The sequence below is a fragment of the Rana temporaria genome, chromosome 1 (genome assembly GCF_905171775.1).
Source record: "Rana temporaria chromosome 1, aRanTem1.1, whole genome shotgun sequence".
NCBI classification, from domain to species: domain Eukaryota; kingdom Metazoa; phylum Chordata; class Amphibia; order Anura; family Ranidae; genus Rana; species Rana temporaria.
The window spans coordinates 54786456-54812366 of record NC_053489.1 but is presented as its reverse complement, the minus strand read 5'-3'; the positions used below and the strand labels follow the sequence as shown (position 1 = coordinate 54812366).

Here is a 25911-nt window from a genome sequence, read left to right as displayed (position 1 = left end):
ACGCGCACATAAGTCCCGCCCACACATGTAAACGCTGTTCAAACCACACATGTGAGGTATCGCCACGTGCGTTCGAGCGAGAGCAATAATTCTAGCACTAGACCACCTCTGTAACTCTAAACTGGTAAGCTGTAAAAAAAAATAAAGCGTCGCCTATGGAAATTTTTATGTACAGAAGTTTGGCGCCATTCCATGAGTGTGCGCAATTTTAAAGCGTGACAAGTTAGGTATCTAATTATTCAGTTTAACATCATCGTTCACATTATACAAAAAATTGGGCTAACTTTATTGTTTTGTTATTTTTTAATTCCAAAAAAAGGCGTTTGAAAAATGATTGCGCAAATACCATGCAAGATAAAAAGTTGTAATGACCGCCACTTTATTCCATAGGGTGTCTGCTTAAAAATATATATATATTTATATAATGTTTGGGGGTTCCGAGTAATTTTCCAGCAAAAAAATTATGATTTTTACATGAAGGAGAGAAGTGCCAGAATAAGCGCGGTATGGAAGTCGTTAAACAAGTTAAAATGGCCAGAAAAGAAGCACAAACTGTAAAAGTTGTAATGTCATTCTCCTCACATTGGTGGTCTATGGAAAAATGCCCATCACAATATTATTTAAAAAAGAAAAACAAGCACATTATAGTAAATTCACAGGAAAAAACATATTTAGCTGCTGTGGATTTATTATTGATTTTTTGTACCATGTTGAGGTCAGTCATGAACCGTAGATAATTTATATTCAGAATATCATCCTGTTTCTCCCATCGAGTAAATCGTTCATCAGCTATTTGTCATTGTAAAATGTCCATTTGATGTCTCCAGAGAATCTTACTAGAGTGTTTACCTGCTGATGAAAATGTTCACTTCTCCTCGATCAATCTGAATATTTATAAAACCATAAGAGCGGTGACACACGTCAGAAGCTTGGCAGGAAAGTCAATTAGCAGCTTTCTGTTGGATCGGGTAAATTATGTGTATCGTTTTTAATGACTATAAATAAAATCATAGTTAAGATTATGAAACAGGCGTATTATTATGTACATACGTAATGATTTTACAGGTTTAATTATGATGTGTAATATACAAGTAAGCCATAGAAATAATGATAATGATTTCAGTTTGGTTGCAATGGGTCGCACTTTACACAAAGTTTTTGCACTATGCACATTATAGAAGGGCTACATTCAGGGTCCATTCGGACCTCCGAAATTTGGTGCATTAGATTAAAGCCAATGTGTTAATACACAATCTTTGCACGTAACTGTGCATTGTATAAAGGCAGCCTATTTAAATAGATGCTTGAAGTGGTAGATTAATAGTGCTGATCCTTAGGTAGAATCCCAATGGGGTGTCTAACTGATGAGTGGGCTGCTGTGCTGTCAGGAACTAGAACAGCAGCCTTGGAAATAATAAATAATGTTTGTGTAGCACCCTCTAGCTACTGTGCTAGTGTATATAGTAAGTTGTTAGTGTAGGTAAGTTGGTTTGGCTGAGATTACTCTGGGCCAGGATTGATTGACTCAGGGAGTGCTGGATGACTCAGCAAGCAGCATCTCTGGTGCCTCCCCCTTTTTTCTGGAACCTTGGAGACTCTTCCAGATGTAGTGGGTGGAGGCTAGGATAAGCTGCTTGGCATATTTATGAGGTCCTTGACCAATCCCCAGCAGAAAGAGGCTGGAAGGGGGCCTGTTTACCTCATAAATAGGCACAAATCATGCCAGCAGGGGCAGTTGGGTGTAAGATGGAAATGGAGTGCTGAGGAGGCTGTCGTGGCCTCAGGCCTAGGGCTCAGGTGACAGAGGAATACTATTCTGGAGACACAGGAGCAAGTGAGAGGACAGCAGGAGCAGGGGAGCAGGTCAGCACATCCAGGGGATATCCTGAGAAGTCTGGTGAGTGTTCAGTCTGGGACGACTTTAGACAGGGTATCAGTCTGGAGGACTGTGGAGAAGTTAGCAAGGAGGGCTAGTAAAAGGGACAGCTGCAGCCAGGTAGGCTGGCAGTGCCTGAAGAGGTGGTGCTGGGCTCAGTGACCACATGGAATTGCTGGAAATGTGTAAGTTGTGTCACTCTAACACTCTACAAGTATAAGGGCTGTGAGTCCCTGCCTGTAATAGGCCATCGCTACAAAGTTTTTTAGGCCCCTTTCACACGGGGCAGGGGAGGTGCAGTGGCGTTAATGCGGCGCGATTTTTAGCGCTGCTATACCGTCATATTTACCGTGATATTTGGCCACTATGCGGTTTTGACCCCCGCTAGTGGCTGGAAAAGGGTTAAAACCGCCAGCAATGCGCCTCTGCATTGTATTACCGCGGTTTCTCATTGATTTCTATGGGAAGGAGCGGTAAACACCCCGCTCCTAAACTGCTCCAAAGATGCATCTAGCAGGACTTTTGGAGCGGTCCTGCTAGCGCACTGCTTCAGTGTGAAAGCCTACGGGCTTTCACACTGACGACTGCAGGGCACAATTTATTCAGTCGTTACAGCAGCGCTATTTTAAGCGCTAAACCGCCGGAAAAACATGTCAGTGTGAAAGGAGCCTTAGAGTGACACAGCTGGGTTTCTGCAAGTAAGTGTGTGCTGGAGGTAGAGGTTGGAGCTGTATATAGACTGTATACAGGTGAAGTGCTCCTGAAGTTTTGTTCTAAAGTCAAGTGGGCATCCCATAATACCCCTCATCCCCATCCAAGTTTATTACCCTCAATAAAACAAAAAATAAAAACAAAGTCACGGACTGTTCTCTAAATCTGGAGTCACTGTGGAAACGTGATGTGCCTGGCTGTGCGGGTTGGGGGACAGGGCTGGACTGGGACAAAATTTTTACCCTGGACTTCATCCAGACTGGCCCAATTTGACAGGTTTCTCCCATGGGGGCCGGACAACTCCCGCACCCCCCCCCCCCGGGCCACCCAAGCCCCCTCTCCCTCTTCACTAGCCACTAGCCGTTCTACTTACTTTATTAGACTAGAACGGCTGGTACTGGTACTCTTATAGGCAGTACCAGTGGGGAAGCTAGACATTATTTCACCCGGGGGAAAGAATCAGTTTGGTGCCCCCCTTATGGGACAAGACTAGGCAGAAGTGAGAAACTCCCAGGCCATAGCTGTTGAGTCAGCTGTCTGTCCCCCCCCCCATGCTCCTCTGTCGTCGTCCCTGCTCCTCTGGTCCTCCCCCTGCTTCTTTGTTCCCCCCAGGTGAGCGCTGTGGGCAGGGAGAGGAGGTGAGCGCTGCGGGAAGGGAGAGACAGAGGAGCGGAGGGGGCGGCGGTCCGTTGTCACTGAAGCCGGCCCACTGAGCCATCGGCCCACCGGGAAACTCCCTGTAGTCCCAATGGCCAGTCCATCCCTGGTGGGGGATCCTAATTTACTTGTGGCTCCTTAGGGGGTGTGCCACATTTGAGTGTGAAAATCTAAGTGCCACACCAAGGATTGAACTGATAATGTGGCAAAACGTCCTAAAAAAAGGACATGCACCATTTTTGCTAACACAGAGCATCATAAAATAAGGTAGAGCGTTATTGTACTGCATACAACTCATGTACATTGGAACAGCTTTGCATTATTGCGTTGGGGTATCTTTTTTTTTTTTCTCTGTATGATGAAAACTTTATATTCTAATGTTTTTCCACACAATATATAGGTGTTAATGTAATGATTTTGCTAAAACACTGTATTTTTATGCAACATTTTGCTAAAGTTGAAACTCTTTGTTTCATTTACTGAGCTATTTCTTTTAAGCATGTCACTACACCAGTTTTAAGCTCAGTATCAGTTATTCGTAGAGTTAATAAGTGGTCCTGCACCAATAGTCAGTGGGATAAATGGTTCCCCAGTGATGGTGTCAATGGGAGCAGGGCAAGGGGTGGGCAGGATTGACGGCTGCCCTGGGCACAGTGGTATCATGTGTGGTGGGGGGTGCACCACAAGGAGGATTGCAGAGGGTGGGGATTTGTGTTGGGAGGGGGATTTTGGGGAGGGGGGATATGAATTGTTCTAGGAGGAAAAATTGGGGAGGTGTGCTATTAGTGGTGATTTGAGGGGATTTGTGATGAGAGGGGGAAGAATATTTGAGTTGAATGTTGTATTTTTTTTTTTGCTAGAAAAGGTAATATGGCGGGGAGGATTTGTGCTAGGAATGGGGAATTTTTGTAGGCGGATTTGTATTAGCAGGAGGGGGAATTTATGCTTAGGTGGTAAACATGCAGATCAGTGCTCAATTTTTTTGAGGTGGGAGGGGGGGTGAGCTGGTGATATTTTTGCTAACACATAATGCTTATACATCTTGGGGAGGGACACAATTTGGCATGTTCACCCTAGGCTCTAGATGACCTTGTCCAAGCACTGAATGGGAGTATTAAGATTGGTGTCATTGAAAATAATAAAAAAAAGACCCCCATTACACCCCGTTCCCTTTTCCCCCTCCACCTTCCCCCTTCTTCCAACCCATTCAACCCCCCCCCTTTTTCTTTCTTCCCATCTTTCTCTTCCCTTTTGTCTCTTCTTCCTGGAAGCCAATTCTTCAGCAACTGATTGATTGTAATGTTAGCCACTAATGTCTATCATTGGCCCTGCGGCCACCACTTCTCTCATTGTTTCACTCTATTGACCAAATGTTTAGCATTAATACCTTGCTGTTTTTAACTCCATGTTGCTTGTATTACTTTTGATATGATTGGTATTTTGTTGACATGCTGGTTGCTCAGCTTTTGGGCATCTATTTTTACACTGTATGTGTACCTCTCTCTATGATTAAATAAAATATATTGAAAAGAAAGTACAGTAAAACCTTGGTTTGAGAGCGTTTTGCAAGACAAGCAAAATATTTTAATAGATTCTGACATCATATGCAAGCGATGTCTTGATATAGAAGTAGCGTCATGTCACAACTGAGTATAAAACAGCTCCTATACCGCTCCTTCCCATTAAAACCGCACTGCTAGTGGCCGAATATCGCGGTAAATACGATGGTATATTGGCGCAAAAAATCGCAACGCTATACCGTCACCGCACCTCCACTGCCCCGTGTGAAAGGGGCCTAGGTGTAGCAATATGGTTACATTTAATGAAGGTACAACATTTAGCAACATATTGCTACACTTAGAGGCGCCTCTCTTCTCTTTTATACTCTGGAGCTCCTGCTGGATTTTGCTTCTATTCCCCTTGTGGAGGCTTCTATTTGTGGATGGACATTTTATGGTTACACAACCTATGACATTGCTATAATCTTTTTATATGGACAATAAACTGAAGGACCTATGAATAAATGGTTGCGGAACTAATCATCTGAGTTTTTCATTATTTCTTATGGGGAAATTTGCTTTCATATACAAGTGCTTTTTTCCGGAAAGAATTATGCTCACAATTCAAGGTTTTACTGTACTGGACTTAGTGAAAGTAATTGTAGACCCCAGCATTGATATCAGTGCGAGTTATAAAAGACCCCCCACACCATTGGTGTTTAATGAGAGTTTTAAAAGACCTCCATATCATTGGTGTTCAGTGGTGGTAATTGGAGTTATAAATCCGAATCCTTTATTTCAGAAAGCTACAAGTATGCTCTGCAACAAGAGGCTCAGCGGGAGAGGTGGGAGAGGAAGTACATGACGGGCCGAAAGATTTCCCTGCGGTCAATCAGCAAAGAGAGATGGGTGGAAACTTTGGTTGTTGCTGACACCAAAATGATTGAATATCATGGCAGTGAGAATGTGGAGTCCTATATCTTCACTGTGATGAATATGGTAAGTTCAGTGTATGAAATACAATTTACCAACATGGTTTTATAAGAATATGCTGGAATGTCCTAAAAGGCTTGGCAATTTTGTATTACAGTTGAAGTTTAGGTGTGGCAATTTTTACATAGTTACTGATAAAGATGAGACCCCTGACACAATTCTCAGGGCGAACCCCATTCTGCTGTTGACCCAAATCATAATTGTGAAACATGCAGACCAGAGAGGAGAGAGAAACAGTCTACATCTTCAACTTCCAACGTCCAGCCACCAAGAGACTGGGTGGAGCCTGTACTGCTCCGTTTATTAACAACATGACATCATACACGTGCACATACTGATAGGTCAGTTCATATAGTTCAGTCCCTTATTACACCCCTGTGATGTCTGTTCTTGGCATACTGCACACGTTTCAAAGTCTCCAATTAGCACAAACAGTCCATATATGGCATGGAGCCCTTATGGCACATTCTTTCCTTCCACAATCGCCATATTTGTTTTAATCGGTGGAGGGAGGCATAGGAGGAGCTGTCTTGGAGGGGTTTGAAAACATCTGGTTTTGATATTTAGTCTTATGTCTTCCATTTCAAGTTGTAACTTTAAAACATTATATCTGACATAACCTCATGTAAGGACAATAATACTTGTATACATTTTCACACATGCATATGTATTATATCTTATATAGATAAAGAAATAAAAAGAAATAAAAACAATATAAAATAATATAGAAGAAAATAAAAGAATATAAGAAAAACATTTCAGTGGTTTTAATCATAACACAAAATAGGAATTTTAGTATTTCCCTCACAGTACGTTGGTCCAGCAATGCAAGTATGTATGTTCTATACCTGGCCTATCCTATGGAAACTGGAAAAGACTTGTAGCAGGCACTGCTACTGCAGTAATCTCCACTCACTTTCGGGTCCTGTGCCAAGTGTCTGTTTTTCCACATGAGGTCATTCCCTTAGCACAGCACAATTCAGAGAGCACTTTGCATTTTCTCAATAAATGCATAGCATTCTTGAATTGGATGAGGTGGAATGGCAGGGTGTTGACATCACAATATCCACCTCCGCCTGTCAGAGAACATGTCAAGAGACCCAAAAGCTAGTGAAGATCACTGTAGTAGCAATGCCTACTATAGTGATTTTCAGCCTCCAGGGGGACAGAGGGACTTGGTTTCAAAGGAGGGACAGCCTTTCCAAACCAAGGACAGTTGGGAGCTATGGAGATATAATCATTGATATGTCCAACCTCTTGAGGAAGGGATAGGACCACTGTCATGTTATCACTGCATTCTGTGACCACATAGTATAAATTTCCCCTCACTGGGACAGGAAGTAAGAGAGAGCCTTTTTTCACTAAGGTCCCATTTACACCATATACAGTGGGTAAAGAAAAGAATCACCCCATTTAAAATAATCAAATGTTGTTGCTTGGCAGCCTGAAATGAGCACAGGCACAGTTTTTGTTTTGTTCAGCTGTATTTACTAGTGAAACTTACGACATCCAAGTGAAAAATATAAGACCAACATGTAATAAAAAAAATAAAAAACAGAATCACTGAGTTGGAAAAAGGATCACTCCCTTGTGTCAGCATTTTGTTGGACCACAATTTTGCTTTAATTATAGCTTTTAGTGTCAGGTCACCTGTGGCCAGATGACAAGTGCACCCTGTTGGAGTCAGGGGTTTACCACAAGGTAGTGAATCCTATAGCAGACTGCCGAGGATGGACCACAGAGTGGATATGGAGGAGAGGTTTGCTGGGGCACAAACAGGGATCCTACAGGAAGCTTGAGCCCAATATTCCCCAGGGCACGGAGTCTAAGATCCAGCTGGTGTTCACCAGAGCCTCTAGTGATGAGGATGGCCTTCGCTGCGACTGAATCCAGGTCACGGCCCCCGGAGTCCCCCAGGTCACGCTCCATAGGGAGAGAAGGGAAGCAGCCACTCAGGACACAAGAGATAGTGAAGGGTAAGCCAAGGTCGGGGCAACAAGCAGACGAGGATAACCAAGGGACAGGCCAGGGGTCAGGGTCACAGGCAAACAGGCGTAGTCGGGGACAAGCCAAAATCGGTACACAGAGATTAACGTAGCACACGACAAGCAGGAACACAATGCTAACAAACAACGTTGATCAGCAATGCAGACCTGCAGTGCAGTGGTTAATATAGAGTTCCTGGGATGGCCTGGGGTGGAGCCATACAGGGAGGAGAGATGATAAAGGCAGCCAGATAAGAGAGTCTGACCTCTAATGAACACACGGAGAGAAAGGTAAGCTGCCAGTCATACTACATATCCATGACATTTAGTCTGTTGGGACATGTCTCTTCTAACTTTGCACATCTAGACTTTGCAATATTATAAATAAAGATTTCTGTCTCGAGCAATACGCAGAAAAAAACCCGCTGCCACGAACGATACCGCTCTCTCGGTGTGCAGGGGACCCTGCCCCCCTCTGATGCAAGAAGAAAGCCAGGTTTACATGGAGACATCCTCCCCATGTTGAGGGCATGTGGCCTGGTACGGTTCAGGAGGGAGGGGCGCTCTCTCGCTCCCCACTTTTTTCCTGCGGCCTGCCAGGTTGCGTGCTCGGATAAGGGTTTGGTATGGATTTCTGGGGGGGGGGAACCCCATGCCATTTTTTTTATTTTGGTCCGGGTTCCCCTTAAAATCCATACCAGACCCTCAGTCCTGGTATGGATTTTTTGGGGCGAACCCCACTCGATTTAAAAAAAAATGTGCAGAGTTCCCCTTAATATCCATACTAGACCTGAAGGGCCTGATATGGAATTTGGGGGGACCCACACGCATTTTTGTTTTTTAATTTTGTTTAGGTTCCCCCTTAATATTCATACCAGACCCAAAGGGCCAGGTAATGGACTAATGGGGGAACCCATGCATCCACCTAAGTAAATATAGGTACATTTAATGGAGGAAAAAAACAAACCCATACTTCTCTTTTTAAACCCCATTGAAAATCTGTGGAATTACTTGAAGTCTGCAGTCCACAAACGGTCACCATCAAATTGAACTGAACTTGAGCAGTCCTGCTAAGAAGAGTGGGCAAATATTGCGAAGTCTAGATGTGTAAAGTTAGTAGAGACATATCCCAACAGACTAAAGGCTGTAATTAAAGCAAATGGTGTCCAACAAAATACTGACATAAGGGGGGGGGGGGGGGGTTCCTTTTTTACAACTCAATAAATATGTTCTTAATTTTTTTCTGACATGTTGGTGTTATCTTTCACTTGGATGTTATAAGTTGCACTGAGTAGATACAGCTGGATAAAATAAAAACTGTGTCTGTCCTCATTTCAAAGCAACAAAATGTGAATATTTTAAAGGGGTGAGTCTTTTCTTTACCCACTGTATTATCATTAATGCTGGAAGCACACTACAATATTGCTCTGTGTTGCAACACACGTTAAAGGGGTTGTAAAGGATTTTTTTTTTTTCATAAAAAGCATCCTTTACCTGCAGACATTCCTCTTTTCACTTCCTCATTGTTCGATTTTTGCTCAGAAGTTGCTCTATTTCTTCTATGTTCTGTTCACTTCCTGCTTGTCTGATTATTACTCACCACCGTGAGGGAGGCTTTACTGCGGTGGTCAGTAACTAGAACGCTGGAGGTGATATAGATGAAGGAATTTTAATAGGTATTTACTAGTTTTTTAACAGAATCATTACACTATTCTGTCTGTCTACCTTGCAGACATTAATTTAGGCAAAACATTTTTTTCCTTTACAACTCCTTTAACCGAAAGAATGAATGGCACTATAATTTCCCCAACAGGTTCACAGACAGCAATGTGAAATTGACAGGAGTGTTTATTTTCCCAAGCATTTCCAAAAATAAAAAAATAAAAAATAAATACATGGTTCTGGAGCTGAGGTTTAACCAAATGAAGCCATCCCTATAACACCACCAAACATGATTAGGTTATAAGGGCAAATCCACAGCTTTAATAATTTTATACAGCACATTTATTTAAACATAGTGACCAAACAATTAGAGACTTAGGCCCCGTACACACAACCGTTTTCCTCGACAGAATCCATAAAGAAACTTGGTGGCAGACCTTTTTTGCCGAGGAAAATGGTCGTGTGTATGTTTTTCGTCGAGAAAACTGTCGTGGATCTCGACGAGCAAAAAACAGAACAAGTCTCTTTTTTCCTCGTCGGGAGTCTCAATTTCCTCGTCGTGTTTCTCGTCGGGCTGGTTTACCGATGAGAAACACGTTCGTGTGTATGCTTAGAAACCCACGCATGCTCAGAATAAAGTATGAGACGGAGCGCACCTTCAGTTAAAAGTAGCATTCGTAATGGAGATAGCACATTCGTCACGCTTTAACAGACTGAAAAAGCGCAAATCGTCTCTCACCAAACATTTACTTAACACGCAGTAACATGAGATTAGTTAAAAGCAGCCCCAAGGGTGGCGCCAGTGGAATCAAGCTTCCCCTTTATAGAGCCGTCGTACGTGTTGTACGTCACCGCGTTGAGACGACGAGATTTTGTCTTGACAGTGTGTACTGTCAAAACACGTTCGTGTGTATGCTTAGAAACCCGCGCATGCTCAGAATAAAGTATGAGACGGGAGCGCACCTTCGGTAAAAGTAGCATTCGTAATGGAGATAGCACATTCGTCACGCTTAAACAGACTGAAAAGCGCAAATCGTCTCTCACCAAACTTTTACTTAACACGCAGTAACATGAGATTAGTAAAAGCAGCCCCAAGGGTGGCGCCAGTGGAATCAAGCTTCCCTTTATAGCGCCTGTCGTACGTGTTGTACGTCACCGCGTTTGAGAACGACGAGATTTTGTCTTGACAGTGTGTACTGTCAAAACACGTTCGTGTGTATGCTTAGAAACCCGCGCATGCTCAGAATAAAGTATGAGACGGGATCGCACCTTCGGTAAAAGTAGCATTCGTAATGGAGATAGCACATTCGTCACGCTTTAACAGACTGAAAAGCGCAAATCGTCTCTCACCAAACTTTTACTTAACACGCAGTAACATGAGATTAGTAAAAGCAGCCCCAAGGGTGGCGCCAGTGGAATCAAGCTTCCCTTTATAGCGCCGTCGTACGTGTTGTATGTCACCGCGTTTGAGAACGACGAGATTTTGTCTTGACAGTGTGTACTGTCAAAACACGTTTGTGTGTATGCTTAGAAACCCGCGCATGCTCAGAATAAAGTATGAGACGGGAGCGCACCTTCGGTAAAAGTAGCATTCGTAATGGAGATAGCACATTCGTCACGCTTTTAACAGACTGAAAAGCGCCAATCGTCTCTCACCAAACTTTTACTTAACACGCAGTAACATGAGATTAGTAAAAGCAGCCCCAAGGGTGGCACCAGTGGAATCAAGCTTCCCCTTTATAGCGCCGTCGTACGTGTTGTACGTCACGCGTTTGAGAACGACGAGATTTTGTCTTGACAGTGGTGTACTGTCAAAACACGTTTGTGTGTATGCTTAGAAACCCGCGCATGCTCAGAATAAAGTATGAGACGGGAGCGCACCTTCGGTAAAAGTAGCATTCGTAATGGAGATAGCACATTCGTCACGCTTATAACAGACTGAAAAGCGCAAATCGTCTCTCACCAAACTTTTACTTAACACGCAGTAACATGAGATTAGTAAAAGCAGCCCAAGGGTGGCGCAGTGGAATCAAGCTTCCCCTTTATAGCGCCGTCGTACGTGTTGTACGTCACCCGCGTTATGAGAATGACGAGATTTTGTCTTGACAGTGTGTACTGTATGCAAAGAAAGCTTGACAAGATTCTCGACAAGCCTGACAAACGATGTTTCTTTTATGACGAGTTTCTCGGTCGTGTGTACGATAACCAGTCACAAGTGAACTGTGACATTCAACCAGCATGACATAGTCTAAGGCCTCGTACACACGACCGAGATTCTCGGCAAAAACCAGTACGAAACTTGCTGGGAGATTTTTTTTGCAGAGGAAATCGGTCGTGTGTACATTTTCATCGAGGAAACTGTCATGAAACTCAACGAGCCAAAAAGAGAGCATGTTCTCTATTTCCTTGACGGGAATGGAGAATATTGGCTTGCCGAGTTCCTCGACAGCCTAACAAGGAACTGGACGAGGAAAACGATGTGTTTCGTCCGTCGAGTTTCTCGGTTGTGTGTACGAGGCTTAAAAGTCTGTTCCAACCAAAGCCCACTGAGGGCTTCAATCAGATACTGCTTGATTGCTGATGAGGAAAACCAAGCTAACAAAGCTGTGACAATAACAGGCCTTAGGGTGGGAAGGTGGGAACTCATCAAGTACTGGAGGAAAACTTCAGGTCAGTGCTACCATCCCAATATAACCCAATTAACTAGTCCTCATCTTCTTAAAGCGGAGGTTCACCCGTACATATACTTTTTTCCCCTTAGCTTCATGCTCGTTTTGTCTAGGGGAATCGGCTAGTTGTTTTAAAATATGAGCTGTACTTACGGTTTACAAGATGCATCCTCTCCGTCGCTTCCGGGTATGGGCTGCGGACTGGGCGTTCCTATTTTGATTGACAGTCTTCCGAGAGGCTTCCGACGGTCGCATCCATCGCGTCACGATTTTTCCGAAAGAAAGCCGAACGTCGGTGCGCAGGCGCAGTATAGAGCCGCACCGACGTTCGGCTTCTTTCGGCTACTAGTGACGCGATGGATGCGACCGTCGGAAGCCTCTCGGAAGACTGTCAATCAAGAAGGAACGCCCGCTCCCGAAGACCCATACCCGGAAGCGACGGAGAGATGCATCTCGTAAACGGTAAGTACAGCTCATATTTTAAAACAAACTAGCCAATTCCCCTAGACAAAACGAGCATCCATCTAAGGGATTGTTTGAAAAAACAGATTAATGGATGAACTCCCGCTTTAAGGAACCTTTGCGGCAGATAAAAATTGATGGTGATAATATATGTATGTACATCATCACTAAAACCCTAACAGAAAATTGGGCCTTTGATTTCGATTTAAGTAGGGAGGCTTTAGAGGCCACCATAACAGTCATTCCCAAGGAGGGTAAAGATAAAGGAGATTGCTCAGGGTATCGACCAATATCTCTGCTAAACTCAGATACAAAATTGTTTGCAAAGGTCTTGGCCGAGAGAGTGAAACAAGAAAATGGCAAAGATGGTGCATCCAGACCAGACAGGGTTTATCCAGGGAAGAGAGGGGAGGGACAACGGAGTTAGAGCTATATTGATAATTAAAAAAATGAAAAGTGACGGAGTCCCCGAGTCTACTCCTGTCGATAGATGCGGAAAAGGCTTTTGACAGGGTAGACTGGGGACTCATGTTACGCACCCTGGAAGAATGGGGTTCGGACAAAGGATGAGGGAGTAGAAAACGACTCTATATCAGGAACCAAGGGCAAAAATAAAAATAAATGGCAGTCTATCCCAAGTATTGACAATGAAAAATGGAACAAGGCAGGGATGCCCCCTGTCCCCACTCCTGTTTGTGCTCTCCTTGGAGCCACTGTTGTCTAGGATACGCAAATGCCCCGATATAAGAGGGGTTAAAATAGGAGAAGACGAGCACAAACTCTCTGCGTTTGCAGATGATGTCCTCTTCTATCTAACAGATCCTAAAATCTCAATCCAAAGCTATTAGACCTATGTACGCTATACGGAGAAAATATCAAACTTTAAATCAATGTTGCCAAAACCGAGATCCTGAGTATTAAAGTCAATGGATGGGAGGAAAGGGATTTTAAAAACGAAATACGCTTTTCTTGGGTAAAAGAACTCAAGTATCTCGGAATTCTGCTAGCAAAATCAATTAAAAAAATGTATGCGATAAATTTTATTCCCTTGTTAAATGAAATTAGGAGAGAAATAGGGAGGATAAAAAATAGACCAATATCTTGGATAGGACGAATACATTTTTGTTAAAATGGTAATTCTACCAAAAATTACCTATAAGTTTCAGATGATACCCATAAGCTTACCTGGAATACTCTTCTCAGCTCTCAAAAAAACAGATCATGAAATTTATATGGAAAAATAAGAAACATAGAATATCTTTTCAGACTTTAAGACAACCTAAGAATAAGGGGGGATTAGCTGTACCGGACATTAAAACATATTACGAGGCTGTGGTATTGTCAAGGGTGGTGGAGTGGGCGAGGGCCAGCAAAGAAAAAAGGGTGGGTTAATATTGAAAACGAAATGTCGAAGACAAGGCTGGACAAGATCATATGGAACCCACCCCAATATAGGGCACTTGATAAGAAACACACATGAGATAACAAAAATTGCACTAAAAATCTGGGACACTAAGTATAAAAAAATAGAAAAGGAATTTAACTCACCACTATTAGCATTAAAAAATAATGATTATTTTGCACCGGGAAAATCACAGATTGGAGGAAATTGGATAAAAAAGGACACGTTGCAATTAAGAGATGTAATTAAAGATGGGCACATAGTACACTACAAGAATAAAAGGGAAAAAAAATTGTATTGAAATCAACGAATGGAGATACCGTCAGCTAGCCCACTTTATACAAAAACTGCCGCACCCATTAAGATCAGGGGAGCAGCTATCCGAATTGGAAAAAATATGTACGTCTGAGAAGGCCAAGGGAACTATCTCAAAACTATACAAGATTTTGTTAACCAGTTCCCGACCCCCGCATGTACATATACGTCCACAATATGGCACGTACAGGCACATGGGCGTACATGTACGTCCTTGCCTATTAGCGGATGGGAGGTCGGGTCTGCTCGGGGAGCGATCCGGGACCACGGCGCGGCTATTTGTTTATAGCCGCTCCGTCGCGATCGCTCCCCGGAGCTGAAGAACGGGGAGAGCCGTGTGTAAACACGGCTTCCCCGTGCTTCACTGTGTCGGCGCATCGATCACGTCATTCCCTTTATAGGGAAGACACGATCGATGACGTCATTCCTACAGCCACACCCCCCTACAGTTGTAAACACATACTAGGTGCACCCTAACTCCTACAGCGCCACCTGTGGTTAAACTCCCAAACTGCAACTGTCATTTTCACAATAAAGAATGCAATTTAAATGCATTTTTTTGCTGTGAAAATGACAATGGTCCCAAAAATGTGTCAAAATTGTCCGAAGTGTCCCGCCATAATGTCGCAGTCACGAAAAAAATTCCTGATCGCCGCATTAGTAGTAAAAAAAAAAAAATTATAAAAATGCAATAAAACTATCCCCTATTTTGTAAAACGCTATAAATTTTGCGCAAACCAATCCGATAAACGCTTATTGCGATTTTTTTTTACTAAAAATAGGTAGAAGAATACGTATCGGCCTAACTAAGGAAAAAAATGTTTTTATATATGTTTTTGGGGGATATTTATTACAGCAAAAAGTAAAAAATATTGCATTTATTTCAAAATTGTCGCTCTATTTTTGTTTATAGCGCAAAAACTAAAAACCGCAGATGTGATCAAATACACCAAAAGAAAGCTCTATTTGTGGGGGAAAAAGGATGCCAATTTTGTTTGGGAGCCACGTCGCACGACCGCGCAATTGTCTGTTAAAGCGACGCAGTCCCGAACTGTAAAAACACCTTGGGTCTTTAGGCTGCATATTGGTCCGGGGCTTAACTGGTTAAAGGTGGACGAGCGGACGGTCCCCCCATTCGTTAAAAAATGGGAGAGGAACTTGGATCAAAACGGGATAGGGCCACAATAGAGAAAATGTTGACACTGGTACACTCCTCGGCAGTAGACAGCCGTACAGCGGAGATGAGGCTATAAATGTATGTCCGGATGGTACATGACCGCCGGACAAGCTATCCAAATTTAAAGATGGACAAACGGGGACTGTTGGAGGGGATGTGGGCTCCCGGGATCCATGGCCCACCTGTGGTGGAGGTGCCCTAAAGTCGAGGAATTTTGGAAAAAAATCCTAGGATGCATTGAAGAGATCACAAAAGGGAAAGTCAAGCTGGACCCTTGGGTCGTACTGTTTCATGGGGGAGAGGAAGGAATTAAAAAATATCGGAAAACTCTAGTCCCACACTTACTAAATGCGACCAAAGGGATAATACTCAGAAAATGGCAGGAGGTAGAGTGCCCCTCAATCTGGGAATGGATAGACTCAGTTGAAGAAACCTATAGGATGGAAGAACTGAGAGGAGTGGAAGGCAATAACGTAGCTCAAGACAAGAAGTGGGATAACTGGAGGGCTTTTAAGAGATCTTGGAGTTATGCTGAAAAACTTAGGGAGGAGAATTAGAGATAATTTAAAAATTGAGAAGAAGTCATCAGAAGGCATCCGGGATTATATTTGGTGAGATAGGGGGAGGGTGGGGGGAGGAAAGGATAAGAGGGGAAAAAAAAAACAAACTGAATTCTCTTGTAATGATATTGCTCATAAAGTAAATAACGAAAGAGCAACATATCCCAAAAAAAAAAAATATATATATATATATATATATATATATACACATTGGAAAGAGAAAAGTAATTAAAGAAAAAGAATTACACTAATGATGCGAAACCAGAATAGAGACGCTAAGGGCTGGCAAATCAGAACATGAGCCTATAAACGCATACTCTATGAGGTTGGAGTCTGAAGTGTATATAAAAAAAAAAAAAAAAAAAAAAAAAAAAGAAAATTGGGCCTTGGGATTTGGTAGTTTCCATTGAAGGTAATCTGAGGTTGATTTACTAAAGGCAAATAAATGTTGCACTTTGCAAAGTGCAGTTGCAGTCTGCAAGAGCAGTCGCTCCTGAGCTTAGTAAATGAGCAGAGGCTCCGCTGACTTCCATCATCCAATCATGTGCAAGCACAAATGATGTTTTTTTTTTTCTATTTTCCTTGCACGTGATTGGGTATTCTATGCAAAGTGAATATTTACCTAATTTACGAAGCTCTGGTGCAACTGCCTTTAGTGAATCAACCCCTCAGTGTTTTGCTGTAAATTGGTTGTATTTGGAAACTTAGTATACATAATTATCTTCACAGGTGTAAATGAATTTCCCATTATGTTTTATAGGTTGCAGGACTGTTTCATGATCCAAGCATTGGTAATGCAATTCACATAAAAGTGGTCCGTGTCATCTTACTAGAAGAAGAAGAGGTAAAGTGTCCATATTTGAACAATAAAATTGTTGTTAATATTGGATAAAGTGGTGTAGCATGAGGTTGTGGGATAGTGGGGTCTAGAAGACATTTTATTTTCACATATACTTACTGCCAAGGACCCCTGTTCTTAGGGTGTGCTATTGTACCTCTGTGTGCACCAAATGCCTTTGCAAGCCCAGTTATTATCCTACAAAAATATTGGTGCCTTTATCGCTGGGCTAAACAGAGCCTGTGTGCAGAGAGCAGGGGGAGGAACAAGACCAGTCACCTTACACAAGAAGAGAGAGCAGCAGTGAGTCTTTATTACAGGAAGCTCCTGCACAGAGGTAGAGTAGTGCACCCCTGAACTCTGCACTATGTACGTAGCGCACCCCCAAACTCTGCACTCTGTGTGTAAACCCCCCATCTCTGCACGCTGTACATATTGCACTCCTGGAACTTAATGCCAATTTAAGACCCTCACACTATTAGACCCCTTTCACACTGGGGTGTTTTTCAGGCGCTTTAGCGTTCAAAAAAGCGCCTGTAAAGCGCTTGAAAGAAGCTGCATCTGCAATCCCAATGTGAAAGCCTGAGTGCCTTCACACTAAAGTGCCTGAAAAACGCCCCAGTGTGAAAGGGGTCTTAGCGTTAACCACTTCCATATCAGGCACTTACGCACCTTCCTGCCCAAGCCAATTTTCAGCTTTTTAGCGCTGTCACACTTTGAATGACAATTGCGCAGTCATGATACACTGTACCCAAACAATTTTTGTTATCATTTTGTTCCCACCAAATAGAGCTTTCTTTTGGTGGTATTTGATCACCTCTGTTTTTACTTTGATTACGGGCACCGATGAGGTGGCACTGATGGGCACCGATGAGGCGGCACTGAATGGGCACCGGTGAGGTACACTGATGGACACTGATAGGCGGCACTGATAGGCGACGCTGGTATGCGGCACTGATAGGCACTCATGGCGGCACTGATGGGCACTCATAGGCGGCACTGATGGGCACTCATAGGCAGAACTGATGGGCACTCATAGGCAGAACTGATGGGCACTCATAGGCCACACTGATGGGCACTCATGGGTGGCACTTATGGGTGGCACTGACTGGTACTTATGGGTGGCACAGATGTGCACTGATAGGTGGGCACTGGGCATGGATGGGCACTGAGGGGTGGCACTGATGGACACTGAGGGGTGGCACTGATGGCATTGCTGGGCATCACTTGTGCCCATGTTGCCAGTCAGTGCCTAGTGTGGGCTTCCCTGGTGGTCCAGTGTGGGCATCCGAGGGGGGGGCTGCGCTGATAAACAATCAGCGCGAACCACCCCTGTCATGAGAGCCGCCGATCGGCTCTCCTCTACTCGCGCCTGTCAGACGCGAGTGAGGAAGAGCCATCAACGGCTCTTCCTGTTTACATCGTGATCAGCTGTGATTGGACACGGCTGATCACGTGGTAAAGAGCCTCCGCCGGAGGCTCTTTACCGAGATCGGAGATGTAGGGTGTCAGACTGACACCCGCATCACCGATCGCCGCGCTGCGTCAATAGACGTCCAGTCAGAATTTCACAACCACTTCCCGGACGTCAATTGTCTATTGACCGGGCGGGAAGTGGTTAAAAAAAGCGCCTGTAAAGCACCTGAAAGAAGCCTCATCTGCAATCCCAATGTGAAAGCCAGAGTGCTTAGCGGAGCTTTACCAGCGTTTTCCGGCGCTGGCAGTGTGATTGCAGATGAGGCTTCTTTCAGGCACTTTATAGGCACTTTTTTTTAACGCCAACGCGCATTAAAAACACCCCAGTGTGAAAGGGAAATTTAACGACACCCACTATTTGATGAGTTTGAGGGTGTGTGTGTGTGTGTGGGGGGGGGGGAAGTTTGGAGGGTCGTAGTTGAGTTCCTGCACCTATTCTCTGAAAAAAAGCCCTGCATACATATACTCTACATGTCACAATTTTTCTCCTAGGAAGGCTTGAAAATCGTTCACTATGCAGATCAAACCTTGTCAAGTTTCTGCAAATGGCAAAAAAGTATAAATCCAAAGAGTGACTCCCATCCAGCCCATCATGATGTAGCAGTATTGCTAACACGGTATTTCTTTTTTTTTTTTTTTACAGTTTTTGTGTTTGAAACATAGTATGCTATTTTACACTTTCGTAGGTATGTTGTCTCATTGGGTTTGGTGCAGGAGATGGCACAGGATCATCAAGTAGAACTGTGGGCCAGCCTGTGGACAGTTTTCAAACATTCTTAACAAGCAGTAAAGGAAGTTTAAAGAAGACCCTATTGATCACTGTAGCTGTAGCCATTGTGGAGTAATTCACCCCAAAGTTTGCAGCTGAAGCTTCTCAGTTTTATTTTCACGTTCTCTCCACAGCTTAGTTCACCCCCCAACTGTGATTTGGCAGTCTAAGAGCCGGTTCACACTGGGGCGACTTGGGATCCGACTTGAAGTCACCTCAAGTCGTCCCAAGTCGCGATGTCGAGAAAAACAATGCAAGTGAATGGGAACGGTGTTAATACACACGACTCGAGTCGCTCCGACTTCAAAAGAAGTTCCTGTACTACTTCAATCTGACTTGTAGGGGATTTGTACCCATTGATTTCAATGGAAGTCGCCTCCAAGTCTGATCCAAGTCTGATCACTGTCTTAACTGAAGCAACTTTCCAGGAAGATAACATACATTTCTCAGGCAAACCTCTCCATCCCCCTCCCTCCCCTAGAGCTGATTGTTGTTTGATTGGCCACTGGAAAGTCTCTTGTCCTGGAGACGACTTGAAGTCGTGTTGTAAATCCCCCAAATCGCCCTGTGGTTCATGCTCAAGTCGTGTCGGAGTCGCCTCTGAAAGTCGCGCTGGAAGTCGTGTCACCCTAGTGTGAACCAACTCTAACAGTACTTCTGATGTTTAATGAAAACACAGAGCAGGTGCACAGGAAGTATGGAGAGAGCAGAGTGAGGCCTGACTTCACAGCTTCTATATTGGACTTTTCTAAATTGAATTTCTCCCCTGTGCCAGCAGCAACAGAGGTTAGTGAGGGCTCATTTTAAATTGTATTTATCTAGATAAGAATAGAATAGAATAGAACGAATATAGATGTCTTCCAAAATGCAAATAGATTAGAAAATAATGATTATACTAACCAAATCCGAATATAGGAAACGAATTCCTAAAAAAAATCATTCTAGCATAACAAATATATTGAAACAAAATTATTAACCTAACAAACGGATCCGAAACAAAACAATTTTTTTGCTGTGCACAGGTCATGTGTGAATAGAAGCATATTTTTAAGACACATGGGGGTGATTTACTAAAACTGGAAAGTGCAAAAACTTGGGCAGCTGTGCATGGTAGCCAATCAGCTTCTTAGGCCTCGTACACACGACCGAGGAACTCGGCGGGCGAAACACATCGTCTTCCTCGTCGAGTTCTTGTTAGGCTTGTAGAGGAACTCGACGGGGCAATTTTCTCCATTCCCGTCGAGGAAAAAGAGAACTTGCTCTCTTTTTGGCTCGTCGAGTTCCTCGACAGTTTCCTCGCTGAAAAATGTACACACGACCGGTTTCCTCTGAAAAAAAATCTCCCACCAAGTTTCTTGATGGATTCTGCCGAGGAAACCGGTCGTGTGTACGAGGCCTAACTTCCGCATCTAACTTTTAACTTCAGCTTGTTCAGTTAGGCCTTGTACACATGACCGTTTTCCTTGACAGGATCCATTAAGAAACTTATTGGCAGAGCTTTTTTGCCGAGGAAACCGGTCGTGTGTATGTTTTTTGTCGAGAAAACTGTCGAGGAACTCGACGAGAAAAAAAGAGAACAAGTTCTCTTTTTCCTCAACGGGAGTCTCAATTTCCTCGTCGTGTTCCTCGTCGGGCTGGTTTTCAACGTGTGTATGCTTAGAAACCAGCACATGCTCAGAAGGGTGGCGCCAGTGGAATCAAACTTCCCCTTTATAGTGCCGTCGTACGTGTTTTACGTCACCGCGTTTGAGAACGACGAGATTTTGTCTTGACAGTGTGTACGCAAAGAAAGCTAGTCAAGTTTCTCGACAAGCCTAACAAGGAACTCGTTGAGGAAAACGATGTTTCATTTACGACGAGTTCCTCGGTCGTGTGCACGAGGCCTAAGGCTTTGACAATAAAACTTGGAAGCTGATTGGTTTCTATGCAGAGCTGAAGCTGATTTTTCACTCTCCAGTTTTAGCAAATCTCCCCCATGAGGCTTAAGCTTTAACAAACAAATGAGGATCTTTATTTTACCCGTGTAATATTTTGCTGTCACTGAAAATAACTGTCACTTTTTAAAAAAAAATAAGAATCCTTATCCTGGTGTGCTAGCTTTGTGAATTCAACTTTTATTCATAGAATTATTTATATGTAGGTGGAACTATACTCATCTGTTCTCCAGTTCTGTGATCCCCAGAGCTCCCCGCTGACGACTTCAGCCTGGCTGCTTCCAGGTATCGATTCCTGGCTATTTTAGTTGGCCAATCCAATATGCTGTCACTACCATGCTTTGCCAAATTTCTACACTGAGCTGCACAATTTATTTATTTTTTTATTAAAGTTCCACTTTAACGTGATCTTTTTCACTTATTTAATATACAGTACACTATATTACCAAAAGTATTGGGACACCTGCCTTTACACGCACATGACCTATAATGGCATCCCGGTCTTAGTCTGTAGGGTTCAATATTGAGTTGGTCCAGCCTTTGCAGCTATAACAGCTTCAACTCTTTTGGGAAGGCTGTCCACAAGGTGTGTCTATGGGAATGTTTGACCATTCTTCCCGAAGCGCATTTGTGAGGTCAGGCACTAATGTTGGACAAGAAGGCCTGGCTCGCAGTCTCCGCTCTAATTCATCCCAAAGTTGTTCTATCGAGTTGAGGTCAGGACTCTGTGCAGTCCAGTCAAGTTCCTCCACCCCAAACTCGCTCATCCATGTCTTTATGAAGCTTAATTTGTGCACTGATCCAAATAATTTGGTGGAGGGGGGATTATGGTGTGGGGTTGTTTTTCAGGGGTTGGGCTTGGTCCCTTAGTTCCAGTGAAGGGAACGCTTAAGTTGTCAGCATACCAAGACATTTTGGACAATTTCATGCTCCCAACTTTGTGGGAACAGTTTGGGAATGGCCCCTTTCTGTTCCAACATGACTGCGCACCAGTGCACAAAGCAAGGTCCATAAAAACATGGATTAGCAAGTTTAGGGTGGAGGAACATGACTTGCCTACACAGAGTCCTGACTTCAACCTGATAGAACACCTTTGGGATGAATTCGAGTGGAGACTGTGATCCATGCCTTCTAGTCCACATCAGTGCCTGACCTCACAAAAGCTCTTCTGAAAGAATGGTCAAACAGTCCCATAGACACACTCCTAAACCTTGTGGACGGCCTTCCCAGAAGAATTGAAACTGTTATAGCTGCAAAGGGTGGTCCAACTTAATATTGAACCTTACGACTGAACTAACTTCTCCTGTACAAAGCAGCCCTTTGATCTAGCTTTAAGATCTACCCAAAATTCCCACAGATGGATATTTGTAAAAAAAAGTCTTCTTAACCTCATTACATATTCCACACAAGCTTCCCAGGTAGATGATCCATAAAAGCAGCAGGCTGAGGAGAGACGTGGAAGTATGTTTTATTCAGAGTAGAGTGTAGAGTCAGACAAAATGTTATTCATTTTACCGATGTGCAAATCAACTTGTCCTAATCTCCCACCAGGAAATTGGATTGTTTTTTAAGGAGCCTGTAGAAGTAGGTTTATGCACCTTTGGGATGTCATTTGATCAATGTATACTGTAAGCGCAGCGATTTTATCTGCAGAGTAAGTGCTAATTATCCTACAACTTTTCCCTTGGAAATCCAAAGGAGCTATATTGATTTTTTTGTATCAAGGTTTTTGGAATTTTAAATCAAGCAAAGGGATCTTGTGTTTGAGATTTTACCTTGTGTCAAAAGCACAAGGTAAAATTTGAAAGTACAATTTTCATGGATACCAAACAATATTTATTAGATGGCAGAATACATTTCCTGTAGGTTTTTCCTGTACTGGTATGTACAGAACTTAAAGTGGTTGTAAACCCTTTTTTACAACATTATGCTGCAAGTAAGCGTATATTAAGGCTTACCTGTAGCTACCCAGGATACCTGCATGCTTTAGGCAATATCCCCTGTCCCCTGCATGTGCTGATGTCATCGGCACATGCGCACGGGGCAAACTGAAGCAATAGCACCAATCACAGCGCTGGAGCCGCGATACCCGAATGTAACTCCGGGACGACGTGTCGGTGGCCAGAGGGGGAGACGTGGACAGCTGCAGGAGCTTCAATCTGAGGTAAGTAATACATAATGAGCTTCCTATGAATGTGCAGCTTTGAACAAAAATTAAATAATACCCTTGCTATGTAGGCCTGTAGCCTGGGAAAAAAGCTCCCAGAGGTGGCATAATCGGATCCAAACTTCAAAAATCAGAAGTCCCCATTTTGAAGGCTTATATGCAAGTTATTGGCCATAAAAAGTGTATGGGGGTCTGGGTACTGCCCTGGGGAGATATATCACGCTATATAACTTACGCTACGCCGCCGTAAGTTAGAGAGGCAAGTGCTGTATTCACAAAGCACTTGCGTCCTAAGTTTGCCTAATTCAAACTGTGAGGAAGTGGGCGTGTTTTATGCTAATAAATCGTGACCCGACGTGATTGAAGTTTTTTACGAACGGCGCATGCGCCGTCCGTGGACACATCCCAGTGCACATGCTCCAAATTACGCCGCAAAGACTTATTGGTTTCGACGTGAACGTAAATTACGCCCAGCCCCATTCACGGACGACTTATGCAAACGACGTAAAAAAAATTAAATACGACGCGGGACCGACGTCCATACTTAACATTGGCTGGGCCAGCTTTTTGGTGGAATATCTTTAGGCCAGAAAACGGCTTACGTAAACGGCGTATCTTTACTGCGACGGCCGGGCGTACGTTCGTGAATAGGCGTATCTCGCTGATTTACGCATTCTAGGCGTAAATCAGCGTACACGCTCCTAGCGGCCAGCCTAAATAGACAGCTAAGATACGACGGCGCCCGCCGTATAATAGCTAGTTTTAAGTGTATCTCAATTTGAGAATACACTTAAATTTACGACGGCGCGGATTCAGAGTTACGACGGCGTATCTACTGATACGCCGGCGTAACTCTCTCTGAATCTGGCTAATAGTTTTTACAGGAGCAGTGATTTTAATGATGCTTAATGTGCAACAATGAAAATTAAAATGACTTTAAATATCATGCCTGGGGGGGGGGTCCCCTTAGTCTGTCTGTAAAGTGGTGCATCTGTTGCATTTATGGAACATGCTACAGCAAAAATGACTTTTTTAAAGAAAAAAAAATACATGAAATGACATTTAAATTGGCGGCAATACCTAACCATTGCTGACAATTAAAAAGTGAAAAAAATAAATGGATGGGACCACCCCTCCCCCCTCCTACAGTCCAGGGCAGCACAGTGGTGCAGTGAGTAGCACTTTCGCCTAGCAGCAAAAGGTTCGCTGGTTCGAATCCCAACCACGACACCATCTGCCTGGAGTTTGCATGTTCTCCCTGTGTCTGCGTGGGTTTCCTCCGGGTACTCCGGTTTCCTCCCACACTCCAAAGACATGCTGGTAGGTAAATTGGATCTCATCCAAAATTGGCCCAGTATATATGTACATATGTGTGTATAACTGTGTGTCCCTAGCGTGTCATGATCCTACGGGGTAAAAATGACCGCACCAGCCAAGCAGATACTGGCTGGAAAAAGCGCCCAGAGGCGATTCAGTTCGCATGCGTTGCGCTATACAAGTCATTCATTCATTCATACCAGTTTCTTGCGAGTCTGGTATTGTAAACAAGAAAAACGTTTGGGGTCACCCCCTTATCCGAGCATGCAGCCTGGCAGGCCAGGAAAGGTGGGGGGCCAGCTCCCCCCCTTCAAAGCACCCTACCCATTCATCAAAAAAGTGTAAAAAAAATAAAACACAGAGAACGTTATTGCCAATTGTTAAGAAATAAAAGAAAACAGTGTCCCCCCATGTAGATCCATTGTCAATTACGACACCACCGTCGAACTCAAAAATGAAAAAAAATGCTCTGCAATACTCAGGCAAACCGCCTAATTCCTGGCAGAGAAAACTGTCAGCGGGGAAGCCCATTGACAGCTGATGACTCATTAGTTGTTAAGGATGCTGCGGTTGGCTACTTGGCCCCACTCCTTAACAACCAGCTATTTACTGTGCCCAGATTCGGAAATGCTTTCCCCAGTCAGGGCTCAGAATGCACCGTGCAGCGTGTAGTGCATTGCAGGGCATTCGTTCAGTTGATCACCCGCCGAACTCCCTGCAAATTCAGGTGTTCCCCGGATGGGTTAACAGGTGATATTCAGGCTGAACTTTTGCTTGGCCTGAACAGTTTGCCCAACTCAAACTTCGGGCAGAGGTTTAAAGCTTAACACCAGGTTTCATTTAGCTTTAAATTAGGGCTGTGGAAATGAACTAAAAAAATTTATAATTTTTTTTGATCAAACAAAATTCTTTTGATCAGTACTCACCTCTCTGCCGGCTTCGGGGTCTTCAGGAAGTTCCGTCGGAGATCCGGTGACGCCACGGACACGGGGCTTGCCGTGTCCATCTGAAGGGCTCCTTTGCTATGCCTTCATATCTGCATGCCCGCGGGACCTTACTATCTGCCACACGCAAGGGCTGTTACACTTCCCTCTATCACTTCCCTCTATCAACCTGGGATTCTACAGCCATCCACTGGGAGTTGTATCGTTGTACACATTTTTATACCAGTATCATACTTAGCTACATGTTTTTATGACTGCGTTTGCTACTGTTTGGTATTACTCGCACCATTTTTACAGTTTATGTAGCTACATCGATTTTATCTCCAGTACAATATTTATTTTGTTACCTACTTGAAGACTATACAAGTTTTAATGCTATTCCCATCGAGTGCTGCCTGTGTGTTTTTTGTGTCCTGCTATCCATTTTCAGTGGTTGGTAGCTGTACTGGGAATCAGCCTGCAAGAAGATCAGCTAAAAGTAGTTGGATCTGTATGTGT

The 25911-nt window shown here is 43.7% G+C and overlaps 1 protein-coding gene across 1 annotated transcript in view; it reads left to right on the top strand.

Annotated features, from left to right (window-relative positions):
• ADAMTS12 (ADAM metallopeptidase with thrombospondin type 1 motif 12) overlaps nt 1–25911 on the top strand; it is a 646291-nt gene that overhangs the window by 343496 nt on the left and 276884 nt on the right. Inside the window, exons 4-6 of the mRNA XM_040338094.1 lie at nt 5546–5742; nt 16729–16812; nt 18775–18899. Of these exons, the coding sequence (XP_040194028.1) occupies nt 5546–5742; nt 16729–16812; nt 18775–18899 (406 nt within the window). The remainder of the gene's footprint in view (nt 1–5545; nt 5743–16728; nt 16813–18774; nt 18900–25911) is intronic.